Here is an 18,233-nt window from a genome sequence, read left to right as displayed (position 1 = left end):
TGCGCTCAGTTCTATTGGAATGTTTGAAGCGAATACACATTGGTTGCATTAACTGCACATAATAAAGTTATACGTTAACAGTGGTGTACATCTATTTTCATACATATATGTGCATGAGTTGCATGGAATTGTAAATGATTCAGTTAATAATAAAAAAATCCATTTTTTTATATTCTTGGGATTATAATTTATTGTGTGTGATCATAAATATTAATAAGAATTTTTGAAAGACTTTAACTGTGTTTAATTGCCAACCGCCAATAATTATCTTGTGTCTTTTGTAAGAACCGAAGTTTGATATTGAGTGTACTCATGCGACGATAAATGAACATGTTCTAATCGGCTTCATTTTTTTATTGTAAATACTCACTTTTAAGTTGGAATATAGTCAGTTAGCGTACATTTGCAGTTGATACATATTACTTATATGGTTAATAAATTAACACGTTCAGTAAAAAAAAAGAAGCAGCTGTGTACAAACTACTATTTGTCTTTGGGAAAGACAACAAACCGTTTTCACACATGGCATTTTTATTGTTTTGAGTCAGACGATTGAATGTTCCATCTACATTTTTTATGAGGTTTGTTTGAAAAATGTTGTTAATTATTTTAATTGTCTTTTAAAAATGAAAACAATAAGGCTAATAAGACTGAATTATTGCTATATTCTAATGTGAAACTCCGGAAATAAAAGCAATCAAAAAATATAAGTAGCAGTGGATGCGGTCATGCATTCATTACGATCAGTTTAACAAATATTTAGCTCGGTATTTGATTCGATCAATGTGTGATTTTATACGTAACGTCGGGTAGGTCGACCGGTGTACAATTGATACATATATATATATATATTAATAGTGTATCACATATTAATGTATTGGATGTACTGATTCGATGTTTTAATCTAACGTGAATAGATCAAATTCAACTCACACAGAGACTTTAAACCGAATGTTACAGAAAAAAATAATCAAAAATAGATTTTCAGATTTTGAACAAGTCCGCAAGTTTAATCAGTATCATGAAAATAATTCCGAATTTTCTTACGTTTTTTAAATTGTCTTTACAGGAATTCGGTACAACAATTTTTCTCGTTTTTTTTTTTTTAAAGACCCGCACATTGCTAATAAAAGACCAGTAAACTGCTGCTTTTTATTTGTATAAACAGGTGTGTCTAAGTTTCAATCGTATTTTGAATTGAATGTCAATGTCATACATCAGAGAAATAAGAGTGAATTTTCGTATGGAAAAATTATACTGACCTTGACCATAGAACTATAATAAATTGATGAAAAAAATTTCTGTATGCGCATCTGACGAATTGGGATGCATTAGATCTTATAGTAAGCAGAAATTACTGAAAATTACTGGTCATCGGGGTTTTCAACACAAAGATGGCAAAAGTAATCTTTACTAAAGGCGCCATAGAGCAAAACTATAAATAACCGAAGAAGTACTAGATTTGATATCAACCACTAAGAGATACTTGAGTAGTAAAATATTTCATCGTTTTAATGCCAAAATATTTGCCGTTTATATAAGGTTAGTAAAGTTTGTAAAATCTGGACGATTTTGTTATAGTAAAAGTATGCTCAATTATTGTTAATTTGGCTATCAGAAGTTGTTATGTTTATTTTCAATGTTTTTTATCTATAAAGTTCTCGCGAATTATTTGGCATTGTCCCACACCGATTCATCAAACGATTTTTATTTTATTTTAGAATCAGAAAACAGACTCTACAAACGTTTTGTTGTTTTATTAATAAAAAATGTTGGAGGCACGTTTTATATTACATAATCCAAGAGTAGAATAAAAAATCTATTTTTAGAGTAGACGTGTTGACCATCATTAATCTAAGTATTTGCCCAGAAGTGATGTTATCTTATCAAGGGAATGAGGAAAAAAATATTGAAGTAAAAGATTTTGCATCAAATACCAGGAACAGAAATGAAGTAATCGATTTAATAATTTCTTTGTGATACGCTTGTCGTTTCTAAAATGTTAACTGTAGTCAAGTGATTGAAGAGAACTGCTAACTGACACATCAGTGCCGCGACTTCACATGGACAATCCGAACATTTGCCTAGGGCCTAGGGGCGAATTTTTTTTAATGGAAAGTCTGCATTACCAACAGCTTTTTGCCTAGGGTGCCAAAAAGCTGGTGGCGGCACTGCTGGTACTTTATCTCTCAGATTATGAAAACGGAAATACACTTGCTGAATTGCTCAAGTAAATTAAAATTAAAATTAAAACCACTGGAAATTAGTCAATTATAGTTTATCCGCTTGCAGGACACATGCAATTAATCGTTTTTGCAAGTAGACGATCATCATTATATATCAATTCTGTGTCTTATGATCAATTTCTTGCAGAAAATTGTGACTAAAAATTGATTACTCGCCTGAGCAAAGCTATGTAATTACTTTAATCTAAAGTTTTTATTAATAAATTTTGGATAACATTCACATCCGTCATCATATTTGATTTTTATGTGCGGTATTGATTCAGCATATTTCATTAAGCTTCACATGATGTAGGCATATTTAACAATATGCATCAACCAACTGAAATCGTACATTTAGAGACGCTAACCGTATTATCAGTTTTTTTTTTCTTTAGCTGAATATTCTTGTGAATATTATTAAAATCGTTATAATCAAACGCATCCGTTACGTTTCTTATCACAATTTTTTTTTATATTATTTCTCAATGAATAAGATAGAAAACTTATTGTCTGCGGTAGGTAAGTACATTTGTTTATCTAGTGTCGAAATATCGCGACTTCGTCGATCATAAACACATTATACACAAAACGTTGTTCCTAACTTATGCTACAGTGAACGACATCTCAAATGTCTCACTGTCAAATTTTTCTGAGAATTTTATTGTGTCATTGCAAATTCACAATGACATTCTCTAAAAAAATGACAGTGAGACATTTGAGATGTCGTTCACTGTAAGAATTTTTTTTTAGCCAAACTCCATTCCAGAAGTCGCCTTCGGGTCGTGATGGAAACCTCTCGTTCGCTAAAAAAGCCTCTTAGCATGTGTCAGGAAAAATACTATAGTGCATTACACGTCTGTCTGCACATGTGGGGAAATTTAGTTATCTCCAAGGAGTAATCGCACGAGTGGATAAGCGAATTATCAGCAACAAAACAAGGAAATACATACCATGTTTGGTTAAATCTGTTACTTCTTTTGTATGAAAAATATCGTACTTCGAGATCTTTTACTTCACTCGTCTTAACATTAATTTCGTTAGAAATAAGAGAACAATAAATCTCATCGCTTGTGACTGTGGATCGATAGCAGATGATTAGTCGTTTCTAAAAGGTTAAGTAGGAATAATATCGAATAAACATTAACAAAATTCCAAATTTTCCACAATTCAAATTTCTCACATAAATAATGTATGAGTATGGGTTGTTGTCCTTTTGCAATTTATTCGATTATTGCTTTCGAATAAAAGTCAATTTATATAATACATCTAACACAACATCTATCAATTGCTTATAATCTGAAGTGGAATATTTTTAAATCAAATTTTACATTCGTACACATGCATGCATAGTTCATAGTTGCTATACGTATTTTATTTCGCAAAAGGTGAAACAGTTTGATGGCCGACATTGTCAAGGTGAAAAGTGAAAGAATTCAGTCAATATTGATCTATGTTAAGAGGTACTATTGCATATAATAGCCTTTTGTATTTAATTCATGCGGTGCTCAACCAAAAATATAAGTTTTTGCAAAACTTTATTTATGAATGAATACAGCTTCATTCAAAAGAAATTTGTTCAACGTTCCATTTACTATATTCAAGTTTCGTATTAAAGCTAACTCATGCAATGACCTCTTGCTGTGCACGCACAGAAGTAATGGAAATTTCCTTACAGTAAGAGGCAGTGAAATTTCAGCATGAATTTACTTCAGCTGTTTTTCAGCTGATCCACAGAAACACTCAAAACTGTTTTTTAGTAGATTCCTATATCATGGAGCTACATCTCGAATACAAAGGAGGAAAACTATCTGAGGTACATTTACTCCTCCTGATACGAGATATCGAGTAACCTCCCTGTATGCTATTTTGATTTGCTGGTATACCACTACCACGAGCGAGCGTGAATCAGGTTTAACTGTATAAACAAGTTTATATGTCTCTGTGGGGTAAGACTAACATTATGCATCAGCTCGGAGAGGGACCAACTCGTCAAAATAAACATTTGGGCACAGGTTTTGAATCCTAATAATCGAAGTGTTTCAGTTCCCGAAAATCTGTCTATTAATTGGGGGAGTATATCACTTATTGGGTAATTTCATACTCGTCAGTAATCGATCGAAATACTTCTGTACAACACGAGAGTTTTACAAAATACTTATTGACTTTAGATCGAAAGTCACATGTTATCCATTGCCTAAATACCCATAATTAATGGCGAAATGTTTTTACCGGTTACAGATTGTGATTCATTAAACTTTGAATAACTTAAAACGTTTGAGTTTATTTATCTATTGAGCTCAAAGTGAGTGAAGGTAATTCTCGAAAATATTGTCTTAAAAATAACTAAATATCTTGTTTAATAGGTAAATAACGAGGCAAATAAAAAATGTCAATCTGGTTTTTATTGATGCTTTTGTTAGATTCGAATTTTATGTAATTTCGCGTTTGCATCAACACATGTACATCGTACATATAGTAAAATCCGTGGAAAGGTGTTTATTTTTTAGAAAATGTGATTAAAGCTATACTTTAACACACGTCTTGAACGTTAACACACGTGCTAAACATAACATACGTGCCAACTGGAAACGTCATGTGACATTGAAACGTTCTGAAGATCCATACTTCCGGCACGTATGTGCACTCCCCATCCTACGTACAATATTTTTTGTAAGAGTCAATGTACCATACGAACCTAATGGCTTCCATCTGTTATCAACAAATACGATGATAAAAAGTGAATTAGGTAAATTGGTTAAATCAAACAAATGAAGTAACAGATTTAGTCACTATTATTATTATTAGTCATTATAGCTAGATTTATTGGGGTGGGACGATCAATTTAATGATATTGAAACACAGATCTGGTGATCATTTGTCTCTTTTATCTGTTCAAAGTGACAAATCACAAAGTAACAACTTCGGAAGGTTGTACCACATAATCTTATAGGAGCCTGAGTCTTAGTTGAAGAAACATGGGACATTAACATATAACATAACGTGCATGCCTGTCTCTTCGTCTAATCCACAGGAACAACAAGGAGTCACGTGAGGCTTCGCTTGCTAGGGTGACGCGATGGTTTTGTCCACAGTGTTCGGTTATCGCCCTATACGGTTCCGGTCCATACTGAGCAAATCCTTAGCCCATTTAGCAGCTGGATTCAGGAAAAATCGCTTCGTGTTTGTCCAGCGCCCCGAGTGCCGGTTTCTAATTTATTTCATAACTGCTTCCTTGCAAAGCGAGCTGGACATAATTGATTAAAAGTGGAATTTTTTTAGGTCTAGTCGTATGATTCACTTTGACTATCTTCCCCGACGCAAAAAAAACGTCGTTTTTAACTCATTATGAAAGAGAATTTTGTTAGGACACGCTGTGGTGAAGGGAGTTGACGATCATACATACCAATATTTCGTATAGGTGCTTTAAGCGACATCAGCAACAAAACGATTTTGTTGAGAGTCCTTTCCATTACTACCATTGTATTATATAACTTAAATTGTTATGACAATTTGGATATGTAACATTCCTAAAATTCCTCAAAGCTTCTCTGAAACAATGAAACACTTAACGTAATATACTAGTTATTCACAAAAACAATATGTGGTATCGTCTTCATTATACGACAATGCGACATATTAATATTTTCGGCAAATATATTTCTATATTTATACACATGAGTCTGTCTAGGAGTTATTTGCCTGTTCGACAAGTGTTTCGCATATGTTTGAATGGTTAACTGCTTCATTATTTGATTAGACTTTCTTATTATTTATCTTGCTAATTGTGAACTTATCAGTTTGTAATTTGTCTGGTACAATTCTAAAGTCATTCAGGTAATTTTAACATTAAAATACTGCTGCTTTACTGTGAGGCGTGCATGCAATCGCATTTAAATTATAAAATTAGTCGCAAATCTTTTTCGATTGTGGTTTTTTTATTTGTTTTCTGTTGTTTTTTTTATATTCTATTGAAATATCAAATTCCACATACCACATTGATGAATGCATGCGTGTAGGAAAATTACATACACCTTGTTTAGGTCGTACATTTGGCATTGAATGTTCAGTTCAGAAAAATTAAGTGCATTTTCTTCCCGTTTCAAATTACTGACACAGAAATAAATGTCAACAATGAGATGCAATTATGAGTAATTTGTCGACACATTGCGTTATTGCAAGACCTCTCTGGATGACAGCTATATTTTATTGTGTGATTTGAAACTTCGTTTTTTTTATTACAAACCAATCAATCAACAGTGTTGATTCAACACTCAACTGTTCAACAAAATTTAAGTCGTTCTGTTTTCATAAGCCTTTGTTTTTATTTTACAAATCTGATTCAGGTTAAAAATCTCTCTTATCTCTGTCAATAATCCACACTACGCTTAGGCATTCGGTTTCTTTCCGCAATATTTTGGCACTAACGTGCTTAAAATAAGAGTAATGCTCCATATAAGCCACTATATCTGTCAAAATGTGAAACTCATCCGATAATCTTTGCTTTACTACACTTGTTCAAAGATAAATGAGTTCATTCAATTTCTTGCCTTGAAAATTAGACTCACAACATTTCCTATTGACAGAAATCGGTTCTACAAAATCGATTAATATTTTCTGCTTCGGCCACTTCAGATATGTTTGGACTTTTTTATGGATAGAACTAAAAAAAACAATCGATGATTCGTGTTAGTGTTGTAACAGCTATAAAATTAGTTTACTTCTATTAATGAACTTGAGTGGTATTATTTCCATTAATACTAGTCATCTCTGATGCCTTTCTCATAGTACATCGTTTCAACGAACTTCATTCACGCGGAAGATTACTATCATCTATCTTATATACAATAGTGAATTCACTCATATGATCCTTCTGAAAATATGATTGATTATTCTTCAAATAAATGTTGACTCAAGTAATAACTTGATAATGTCTTGTAAGACCCATGTTCTTGTACACCTTATCAGCAACGAAAGAAAAACAAAAATTTTCGACGATCTACGGAAATTTTGTCTTACATTAGTTAAATGAATTGAATGTTCAAACAAATGAAGTAAAAGATTGCTTGCTAAAAAATAGTTGATAGGTTAAAAAAATGAAGTAACAAATTTAATGATTCAACAGGTATACGTGTGTAGTTTCTAAAAGGTCAAAGGAGTAAGAGAAGAGATATTGATATATTATCATATCCTATGAACGAGATTAGCTTGTAAATTAGAACTAACCGAGCTTAGAAGTTTTCCTAATACAATAGTTAAATCTAGAATGTAGGAGAATATGGTAGTGATCTATATGTTTATGTTTAAGGTTTCTTTTTGGAAACACTTTCAATGTAAATCCTACCGGCCAACATCATAAGCATCGTGGGCTCCAAAGACATCTCCAACTAAGCTAGACTAGACGATATTTAATACTTTCGTTTAAAATGCATACAATTCAATTCAAACAGCGGAACAGCCAAATTGTTTCATTCGAATAGCAACAAAAGTGTGATAAAAACTCATAAATTACAAATTTACGAATGGATTATGCCCCAAAATTTTGAGTTGCATGAAATAATGAAATCTAATGCGGTAACGTGATATCCAATACAAAAACACTCAGCATTGTGACGGGAAAAATTATCAAGAACTTATAATAAATTTAGTGATAACTCAGTCAACTAAGAAACTTAAACTCAAATTCGAATTGTTTTCGTTCGTAAATTCATATAAAATACTTCCGCTTGATTAGTTGCTATACACGGGTTGACAGACTCATGTTGTTCGATAAATGTAGATAGGAATGTCAGCAAATAAACACGAAACGGTAAGCCTCCCTTTACACATTCGTTCCAATGATTTCTTCACTATCATCATCTGAATAATGTTTTTCGACATTAATCAATCACCATTTAACAAGAGTTTAATAAACAATAACATTCAATTTCAATGTATCTATCAGCAGAACCATTCATACGAGTTAAGATAGTGAGTAATAATACGAAAGAGATATCACAACTATATAGACCTGGGTTTCGAAATATTAAAACCGAAATCATATTTTCGCGAATAATACAATATTAATCGCAATTCTTTAATTTTACAATTCAGTTTTGTTGATCTATCGGCGGAGTGTGAACAGAAATGTGCTGAGCACTTGTTTTCGGTAGTTGAAAGTTTTATACTACTCGTGAAGTATTGTTATATATGTGATTTTGAGAAGAATTCCTTTATCAGCACTTTACATAATTTATTTAACTTAAAAAAATTCTTTCTTTTGCAGGGCTCAAGTTACAACATTCTTGGATATATAAATGGTCTTACAAACGTTAAACCCGTTGGAACTAAATGTGACTTCAAACACGTAAAGAGGAACAAATTAAGATGTGAACAATTTTCTATAAATTGAATTTTTTTGTGTAAATCCAGACTTTAAATTAACCCATTCAATCGAAAGTGAATCTACTAAATTACATTGAGTCTACAAAAAATTTGGGTGTTGAAGTGCCAACGGAAAACTTGAAAAACAGATTGAATTTTCCTCAAAACATTATTGTGTGTGTGTGACAATGAGTTACGATAACAACGTACGGAAGCTGTCCTTCTTAGGATTTGGGGTGAGTAAAAATAATATTTGGTTAATTATGAATATTGTCGAGAACAACACAACGGCCAAATTCGCTTAAATTTTTTTGAATAGCCGAATATATGATAAAACAAATGAAGCATAATATGTGTTTAGGAAACATTAACCAATATTTTAACTTAGAGATCTCGTAGGGGAGACCATTGCTCGATCGAGAAGTGACGGTAACTAAAGTCATCTGTTATCGACAGTCACGATAAAATAGACGATGTGTTCTCTTATAGTAGAACATTATAGTAAAAAACTAAAGAACAAGATTTATGTTATGTATAACTAAGCGATACCTTGCACAATAGAAGTAACAGATTCAGTCGTTATAACGGCGTAATGGTAGCTATTTATAATTGGTCTAACTGGCCAAATTAGACAAGAAACTAATAACATAACCTTATCATCTTCTAGTAACAATAACACAACAAAACTGGTTCTCGACTAGGTCTACTTTTATATTTTGGCACAGATAAGGACAAGGATATGGAATAAAATTTTCGAAGTTTCTAAAAATTCCTAAAAATTGCCGAAAATTTTTGAATGTTATGGATTTAGTTCAAAAACATAAAAAAAAACAATTAGAAAGACCATAAAAACAACGGTGGTAGTTCGATCTATTTCGCTTTCGAAGGGAAAATGTAAGGCCCCTCGATCTTGTGTGGCCTTTGTTATTTTAGAGAAACAGAGAAAATGTGACCGAAAAATTAGGTAGTTTTCGGGAAGTTATTCCCCCAAAAAAAGACCCTGGATAAGAGGTACACACCTTGATATTTTGTTGGCACAATTTAATGTTGATATCAATTTACTTATTTCACATAATAACTGTGACGACTCTTTGATAGTTTTTTTGTTCTCAAACATCCATAAAAATAAAATTATTACCACCAGGTAACTCCGCATTGATTATACAATGTTAGTAGTTTTATGTTACTTTTATGTTTACTATAAAGTTATCCGGTATAAATGACGTTATTTGATGTGAGTTTTTCCATGTTTAGTTTATCGTGAGAAAAACTTTCGGTAATGGTATTCTTACTCCCATTATCCGGTATAAATGACGTTATTTGATGTGAGTTTTTCCATGTTTAGTTTATCGTGAGAAAAACTTTCGGTAATGGTATTCTTACTCCCATTATATTATCTGTCCCTGCTCTCTCATGGATTTTTTCTCTCTCTTCCTATACAGAGAGAATAGGCTTACATTTTCTCATTGAACGACCTGCGATACTGAAAACCGAAATGTGCATTTTACTAGAAATGTGAATCATAAAGGAAGAATTATATTAGTTGCTTATTTTCATTCAAATTAGAGTAAACATTATTCATATCATATCATTTTAGTGAGCTCCAATCCATATCCATTCGATACATTTCCGGGTGTGTTGACCTTGATAACTTCCCCTTAACTTATTTTTGTTTCTCTATTTCTCTCAACGTAAAAACCATTAAAAATTGCACAACGGTGACGTTGTTCGGGAAATTTGGTGTTTCTTGGAATGTAAATTTTTTTGGTGTATTATGTACGTTGTAAATACAATTTTTGGTACTTCAGCGAATAAAGTAAATAGAAACACGTTGATGATTAATCTTGTCGCCATAGATGCGTTGGAATTGTTTACCTACATTAAAATACCGACAAGTTTCAATCAAACTTTTAATTTAATCTTTTTCCAGTCAAAAACAAACTCCAAAGTCATGAGAATGTGAAATTGTAACTAGTAACGTGATATGTTAACACGTATACCGAAGTCTGAATGTAAAACTTATGTGTTACGTAAGCAGAAAGATGAGAAACATTTAGGACATGATTTTTTAGACGGATAAGGATGAGAAGAGAATGGTTTGACGTCATCAGCATTGGGAAAAATTAAAGTTCGAGGTTTAGAGCGAAGTTGTTTCTGGTGTTGTTTATTGACCTGGGAAAAAAAAGTTTTAAGAAGGAAATTAGAGCATGAAATTTTGTTTCGATTAAAATTATTTAGAAAATATCCAATATCATGTTCATTGGCTTGTCGGGTATGATGTTGTTATAAGTCGTTCTTTTTTGTTTGTTTGTGTTTCAAATGCCTTTGGCGCGATATACCTTTTATAGGTTCAGAGACGCGCGTCAATAAGCTTTTTCCTTCTTTTTTTTTCGTTTAGCAGAATATTATTTTTCTTTCGAATACCATTCTTCTAACTCCCGCAGGGTTTCTATTTTTAACATTTCTATTCAGAAGTATAAAAACATTGGAAATATTTTTTTTAAACACTGTGTCGTGTAATGTTATCTCAGATTACCTGTTTCCTTGGACAAGGAATATTGTTTTCCATGTTTAAAATTAGCTTCGGAAATTTAAAGAGAAAAGTAGTTACCGTGAATCGGTTAGTCACCTGTTATCTACAACAATGTCAAAAATAAGTGATTGGCCATTGTTCTCTTACAAATCAAAAAGTACAATTAATCTAGAGAAAGAAAGGTTCGATGTCAAACCAAATGGAGCAACAGATTTATCGTAATCTGATGATACGCTTATCGTTCAGTTAATTTACCCAAGAAGTTTTTGTGAAATCTACTATTGTTTTTGGTCAGCTTTTAAACATCTATTCTAAATCCATTCTTCTTTTACTTCCGCAAAAAATATTTCTAATTTCCGTTGTGACAATTGATTTATTAACTTATCCGTGAAAAGTTCTAAATTGCTTGTATTTGCATAAAAATTGATTGAGTTTATTTATGCATTCAATTTTACAATGTTTGTCTACAGGATATAATTGCAGAATAATAATAGATCACCACACAAACCGTCTTTTGAACTTGAATCACAGATAATTGCTAGGTGACATTAAGTAATGAAAAGAGCGATATTAATTTCCTAAAGTTACATACGAGCATAGGTGTATATGCATATTGTATAATGAGAAAATATAACATTATATATATCGTAACACTTAAGGTCATGGTAGAATTTTCAACTCGACTGTGTGTATAAACCACATGGAAAACAAATCGATAAACTGTGGATAGTAATAAATGGAAAAAAATGAATATTTTAATGATTTACTGAAGACACCACCTGCGTGACTTATTAGAAATATAACTGATGTGATAGTCGAATGTGATATCAATAGATATGTATTGTTATAGGTTTTTCTTTAGCATTGCCGGAGGCAACTGAATCGTATATGAACTTGAAATTTATCATTTCAGAAGTTCATTATATTTGTTCAAAGGCTGTCCTAGGTTTTGAAATAATTTATTTAGTCCTTGGTAATGACAATGATGTAATATTGAATGTTGAAAAAGGTGTACAAATGCATTTACTTGTTGCATATGATAAAAATTTTCAATATTACTTGTCGCTAGTCTTACAGTGTATGTACGTAGAGAATGAACGACTTAAAATGTTTCCTTTATTTAGAACTTTCTGTTTAAAAAGAAACTTAGAACTCGATTTTTTATAGTTTTATTGCACATGGCAATACAACGATTGAATATGTTACTTGTTTTGTTTAAAATATCGCTAAACGACGATACCAAATCTTTACTTTTACTATAAAATTTCACGATAAAAAAACACGAGCCTAGTCGTTTATTTTTGTCTTTGTCGTAGATAACAGATGACCATCCGTTTCTAAAAGGCAACGAAAGAAATGCTCAAAGTATCACTGAAGTATAGATAATGGCTTTATAGTGCAAATCAACTTAAATGCTTTTTTTGATTATTGAGTAGTATAAATTCGTCACTGATCGCTCGTCTCGTTATCAGGACGTTAATTCAACGTTTCGAGTGTAAACTGATTTCAATTTGTCACACGAACAAGTATAAATTGACTGCAATAAGAATTTGGTTAACGTGGTATTGTATCATCACGTATATCTACCTTTTCTAACACGTTATCTGGCAAGATTACCAATTTTTCCATGATATGATATAGTTGGAATTAATTTTTGGAAAGCATTACGTAACACATTTTGGAAAAATGTAGATAAAACTGAATCACGTTTCTGCACAGACACAGACTACATTTTTGTATTAGACGCTTATCTGAATCTGATTGTTCATAGACACAGTACGGTGCACTTTATTACGTGCCACAAACACAGTAGTAGATATGAGATACATCAATTTGCATAACATTTCTAGGTAAAAACGTATAGACGATCCAATAAACTTCTCGGTGAATTTGAAATTTATTAGAAATTAATAAACTCACGTACAGCTTACGTAGAACGTGCTAGGAATGTCAAGAAATTTTTAGAATAATAATTTTCTGTATACTGTATATTCACACCTTTGTTTAACCGTCAATGACTCAATTAGTATTGACCTGCCTTAAAATAAATATTATCAGCCGAACAAAAAACTATTTGATAATATTGCGTTACAAACATTTACGACCGAATTTATGGTGGAAACTTATACACATCACCTATAGATTGATTGATACGGTCAATTATCTTATCAGATTTCCAAAATATTCCATCCACAAAACAATGATAAAAAGTTACAACATTACATCCAATCGTCAATGGAATTCCTTTATGTGCACTTCTCAAATCAACTGAAACTCTATATCTTGATTGTGGATAATGTTTGCAATTATTACACAATTTACTCACTCAGTAATGTCACGTTTTTTGTTGCGAGCAAAGCGTCGATATAAGAATTGTTCGATAACGGAAGTATTTTGCGAATCAAATTGGTGGTCTCTTTAACAAAAATCTGTAACCCTGGGAAAGTTCGAATTAAAGAGCGTCTGCAATCATATTTTGTTATTCTACTATAGAAGTTCTTCAGCATTTAATGAAAGAAAGATCAAGGTGTAACCTATAAAAGACAAGTGGAAAATCTATTACATCTTTTGTTTAACTTATCGTCTACTTTTACCAAATCTGAAACTTCTATAAATTTGCTATATATTTCAATCGTTTTTGTCGTTAACAGATGACTACAAATTCATAACTACATTTTAGGTCTTTTACCGTGGCTGCATAGACATAGACTGAAGTACCCCTCTAAGATTAGGTAGATCAGAGATATTTGTCTTCGTCGAATTGCCAACACGAAGATAAAAGAATCTCTTGGCGTAGTCAAATCATTTCAATTGAAAACATTGGTAACCAAGATTAGAATACTCAATGACTTGTGAAGTACATTTATCTGAAGTGCAACCTATCACCACGTGACATTGAAAAATATCTGTGGTATGTCTCCGAGTACCTGTAGCAACATTTGGTCAATATATCTACAACAGTTGGTATAACATGAAAAAGTAAATAAAAATTTCTATGACGTAGAATGTGGAAACGCACTCAGAGCAATGAAACTCAATTTTTGAGAGAAAATTCAGAATAGATTCTCCCTTACGTGAAAATCCACCCTTCATGTTCACATAGCCTCGAACATACACAACAGACGAGCCCTGCTCGCAGGTTGAACAACAAACGTTTTTCCACACATCTCGGTGTTTTGTAAAAAAAAAACATTTTAAAGAAAAATGAGACGAAAACATAAGAATCGGTTGCAGACAATTTGTTATTATTGAAAAAATATCAACTTGTTTGTTAGAGTTTAGTTTTATAAACAGTTTATGAGCGAAGTGTTGGTGATATTTCAGTAAATGTAGGCGAATATAAATTGCCTCTGACATTTGAATGTTATACGCGCTTTGAATATTATGCTCAGATATATTATGTGAACAAAACTATACCCAGGAGATGTTACTGAAATATATATATATTTTTTGCCCGAAATATTGGATAAATGAAACCCATTAGAGTGAATTGAATCGTAAAAATGAATGTTGAACAATTTTACAAAACAGTGATTTATGCTTACATGTTGTGGAATTAAGTCAATATTGTCTGAGTACCATTATTTCCAGCAATAAAATAGTCCCTTTGCGGTTTAACTCGAGTGCAAATTCATTAAGAGGCTAATACACAAATATAATGAGACGCCGCAAAAAAGGTGCATCTTCAAAGAGATTTGTTTATTTTGTTTAATTTCATTTCGGTTTGAATCAAATAGATGCAAATAAGCAAGTGAAACGAAGACTTTTTCGAGTGCTTTTCTTAGTATATAAAGCAAAGACGAATTTAATATTATCAGGAATTAACACATGTACGCAATTCACAGGTAATTCAAGCAAGAAAATATGGGTCTATTACGTCTGTGTTGTACATACAGTGTCAGTAGCTCATGTTGTAGAACATTCTTAAAATTGTTTCAGTGCATCCTGCTGCGCATTGCAAGGGATATTTTCTAAATAAATGGGAAAAATGACCTAGACCCGAATTTTGATCGATCTAATGGGTGCTTTGTTATTGGAAATACAACAGTTTTTCAATGAACCATTACAGCCAATGTGTCTGCCCAACACTAGAAATAAGAGAGAAAAGTATGAAATGAGCTTCCGATAAATGTGTGAGATTCAAAAATGTCCTGCAACCGAGTGTCACAATACGGCATATTCCTTAACTGATATGAGTGTGGAAAAGTGAGTTTTTTACGGACTACTTAGATGTGAGTGGGCTGCCCACGTCGACTTGCTGTGGACATGCTCACTGGGAAGGAATATTTTCAAATTTTCATGGGCACTAGCAAGTGTGGGCAGTGGGCACGGGTATGTGCATTTTTTTAAAGTATGGACATTGGACGTCCATCATTGTCGTTTCACACGACTTTTATTTTGCATTGACGTCCGAATATTACAATTTGAGACAGGTAAACACTTTTAGAACTGTTGTCGGCTGGGACTATTAGTGAATTTTATTTTATATGTCCTCTAGCACTGCTTATTTTCACACTCCCTTTTCATTTTTCCGTACTGTTAGGTCAGTTGAAAAGTAATTCAATAATCAATCTTAACTGGATTTGACCCCCAACCTCGACCATAGTATCACCTACGTCAATACATCAACAGTTCAGCTACTCGAATGTATCAACTAAACATTCAATACTATTCCTTTCCTATAATGTGTGGAACCTTCCCCATTTTTCCTAATAATTCTAAAACGCGCAAAACGGAAAAATATAAACCTACAAGACGAAAGCAAATAAACATTTCCGACGAAACAAAACAGTAAACAGAAAGGAATCAAACTTAATAAATATGCTGAATATATGACCGTCCTTGGCCGTCATAATGTAATTAAAATTACAATAACAGTCACCTGGATGGAAAAATAAATCGACAATAATGCATGTACGCGTAATAAATGGTGAACAGAACTTTAATCTGTTAAGATCAGCTATATCGTCTGTTTTAGCCATTGTGGTATTATTCATAGAAAAATTCAAATAATTTTAAAAATAATGAAGTAAAAGATTTAAAAAAATAAAAAAATGAAGAACAAGTCTTTAATCTGTTACAGACGGCAAGCATATGACCAGTATTATTATCGGATCTATTAAAAAAGGGTCTATTACTTCCATCGATCAAAATATTTTAGATCGGTGGATTTGAAATCTTGTACTTCAATTTTTTAAATATGTATTTTACTATATAAAGAACCATGTTATCCAGAGCTTGTCATTATTTTTGTCGTCGTTATCGATAACATATGAATAACCGTATGTGACAGGTAAAGTTGTTTTGCACTTACCGGTGAATTTCCCTTTTCTCAGTTGGGTTTGGAGGGTGTACTAAAAGACCTGTGAAAGTGAACTTTTACATTCGATTTATGAACCAATAAAATTTGTTTTGTTGCGGAATAAAACACGGTCAACTGGGACGGACGTTATTTCGATTATTAATGTATTGATTTACTGCTACAATTCGTTCATTCGTTATTTATACAATCCCATCACAGATTTCATTTGATGATACGCTTTATTGTTCCGAAAGCTAAATACGTATCTATTGAAGTAGTAAAAAAAACAATAATAGAAACGTTATTAGTAACAATTCTAATCTGGAGCAAGGTTTTATTACTATGTATAGCAAACATCTGAATTCGTTTGAATTTAAAAAAAATTAAAAGGACATCAGGTAGTGGCAACTTACAAATTTACGTAAAATGTTTGTTGATAGTCTGCGTTTTCAATTAATTTGAATTTACAACACTTTGAATTCAATAAATTTGTTGAATCTTACCGGAAAATTTAATTAAAAACCCCGACATAATAAGTCGGACTGATTGCGATGCAAATAAAAATTATAAATCGGATCCAATCATTGAATTCAATAACCAGCAGCGCACAACATTATTTGCATTGGTCAAACAATTTGACTTGAATCAGAGGCTACAATATAATGTCAATATACAATATTCCGATGTGCAATGCAAAAATACACGTAGAATGAAAATAAATTCATCAAATTTATTGATGCTCGGTGTAACACATGACGGCGAACAAGAATTCAATTTGAATCGTTTCAATCAATTGCGCTCGCTTCTGGAATGCCTGATAAATAAGAGTTACATCTCTTGTGCATGTATCGTTCGTATGCTCTGGTTATTGACAGGGGGTCGCAATGGAATTGAATGCAAATTTTCAATCATGTTCGATTAAATGCAATGCTACATAGCAATTTTTGCTCATCGAAAACGATGGATCAGAGGTCACGGACGGTTTGGTTTTTATTAAAACAGATGGATACTACTTAATAAATACTAACACAAAGTAATATAGTATCCTCGACAACATCTAATGATCTTGTGGTAAGACGTATTATTTGCATTATTCTCAAAATCTAATCATTGATTATTATGTCAGTCTGTCTTATTTATGTAGGCAGTATATCGTGACATTGCATAAACTTTATGAATAATGTATCGATTTAATGACGCAAAACTTAATTGTTTGGATGATAAACACTGATCTATATGGTCAATAAATTCGTATTTGTTTACAGCTAAAAATTTTAAGAACAATAAAACGAAAATTCGAGGTTTCGAGTCTCCTGTCAATTTAAATTTACAAAATAGAGCAAATCATCGTTATGATACCACATCCTACACTACATTGAGTGAAATTATGAGAACCTCAATCGTCAATTCAATCTGATTGTTTCAGATACCTCACTATCAATTTTAATACCGATTTGATTACATTTAATATAAATAAATATTTGCGACAAAAAAGACTGCTCACAATAGTGGCGCAGCCAGTAAAAAGTCGATCTTTTCATATAAAATAAAATTACAATAAATAAAAATCATCAATCTTCTTTTTCCCCAATGTTCCCAAAATGCAAGCGGCATTTCCACGTTGTATCGCGATTGAGATTATTTGTAAAAGATAGTCTTTCGATTTAGCTTCACCAGTTGCTTTTTTCATTAAGGAACCCAATTTGTCTATGAATTTCTTCGTTTCTGGGCCCATACAACCTAGAGTCTCGAAGGCGAGTGGTGTTAATAAATAATTTTGTTTTAGAGAAATATAATGGTTATGCTTATGTCT

The 18,233-nt window shown here is 32.2% G+C and overlaps 1 protein-coding gene across 6 annotated transcripts in view; it reads left to right on the top strand.

Annotated features, from left to right (window-relative positions):
* Positions 1-18,233, top strand: part of LOC119079836 (anion exchange protein 2) — a 32,636-nt gene continuing 14,403 nt past the window's right edge. For 3 of the 6 annotated variants that reach the window (XM_037187943.1, XM_037187902.1, XM_037187927.1), the window contains exons 1-2: positions 8,275-8,380; positions 8,488-8,821. In XM_037187943.1, coding sequence (XP_037043838.1) covers positions 8,774-8,821 — 48 coding nt within the window. In that variant the 5' untranslated portion in view covers positions 8,275-8,380; positions 8,488-8,773. Of the gene's footprint in view, positions 582-7,908; positions 8,032-8,274; positions 8,381-8,487; positions 8,822-14,254; positions 14,964-18,233 lie in introns of those variants that run through there. The other 3 variants (XM_037187910.1, XM_037187918.1, XM_037187935.1) reach the window with 3 other exon arrangements.

Source organism: Bradysia coprophila, chromosome III (assembly GCF_014529535.1).
Source record: "Bradysia coprophila strain Holo2 chromosome III, BU_Bcop_v1, whole genome shotgun sequence".
NCBI lineage: Eukaryota > Metazoa > Arthropoda > Insecta > Diptera > Sciaridae > Bradysia > Bradysia coprophila.
The sequence above is the reverse complement of the archived record's forward strand: the minus strand, read 5'-3'. Positions and strand labels throughout refer to the sequence as shown.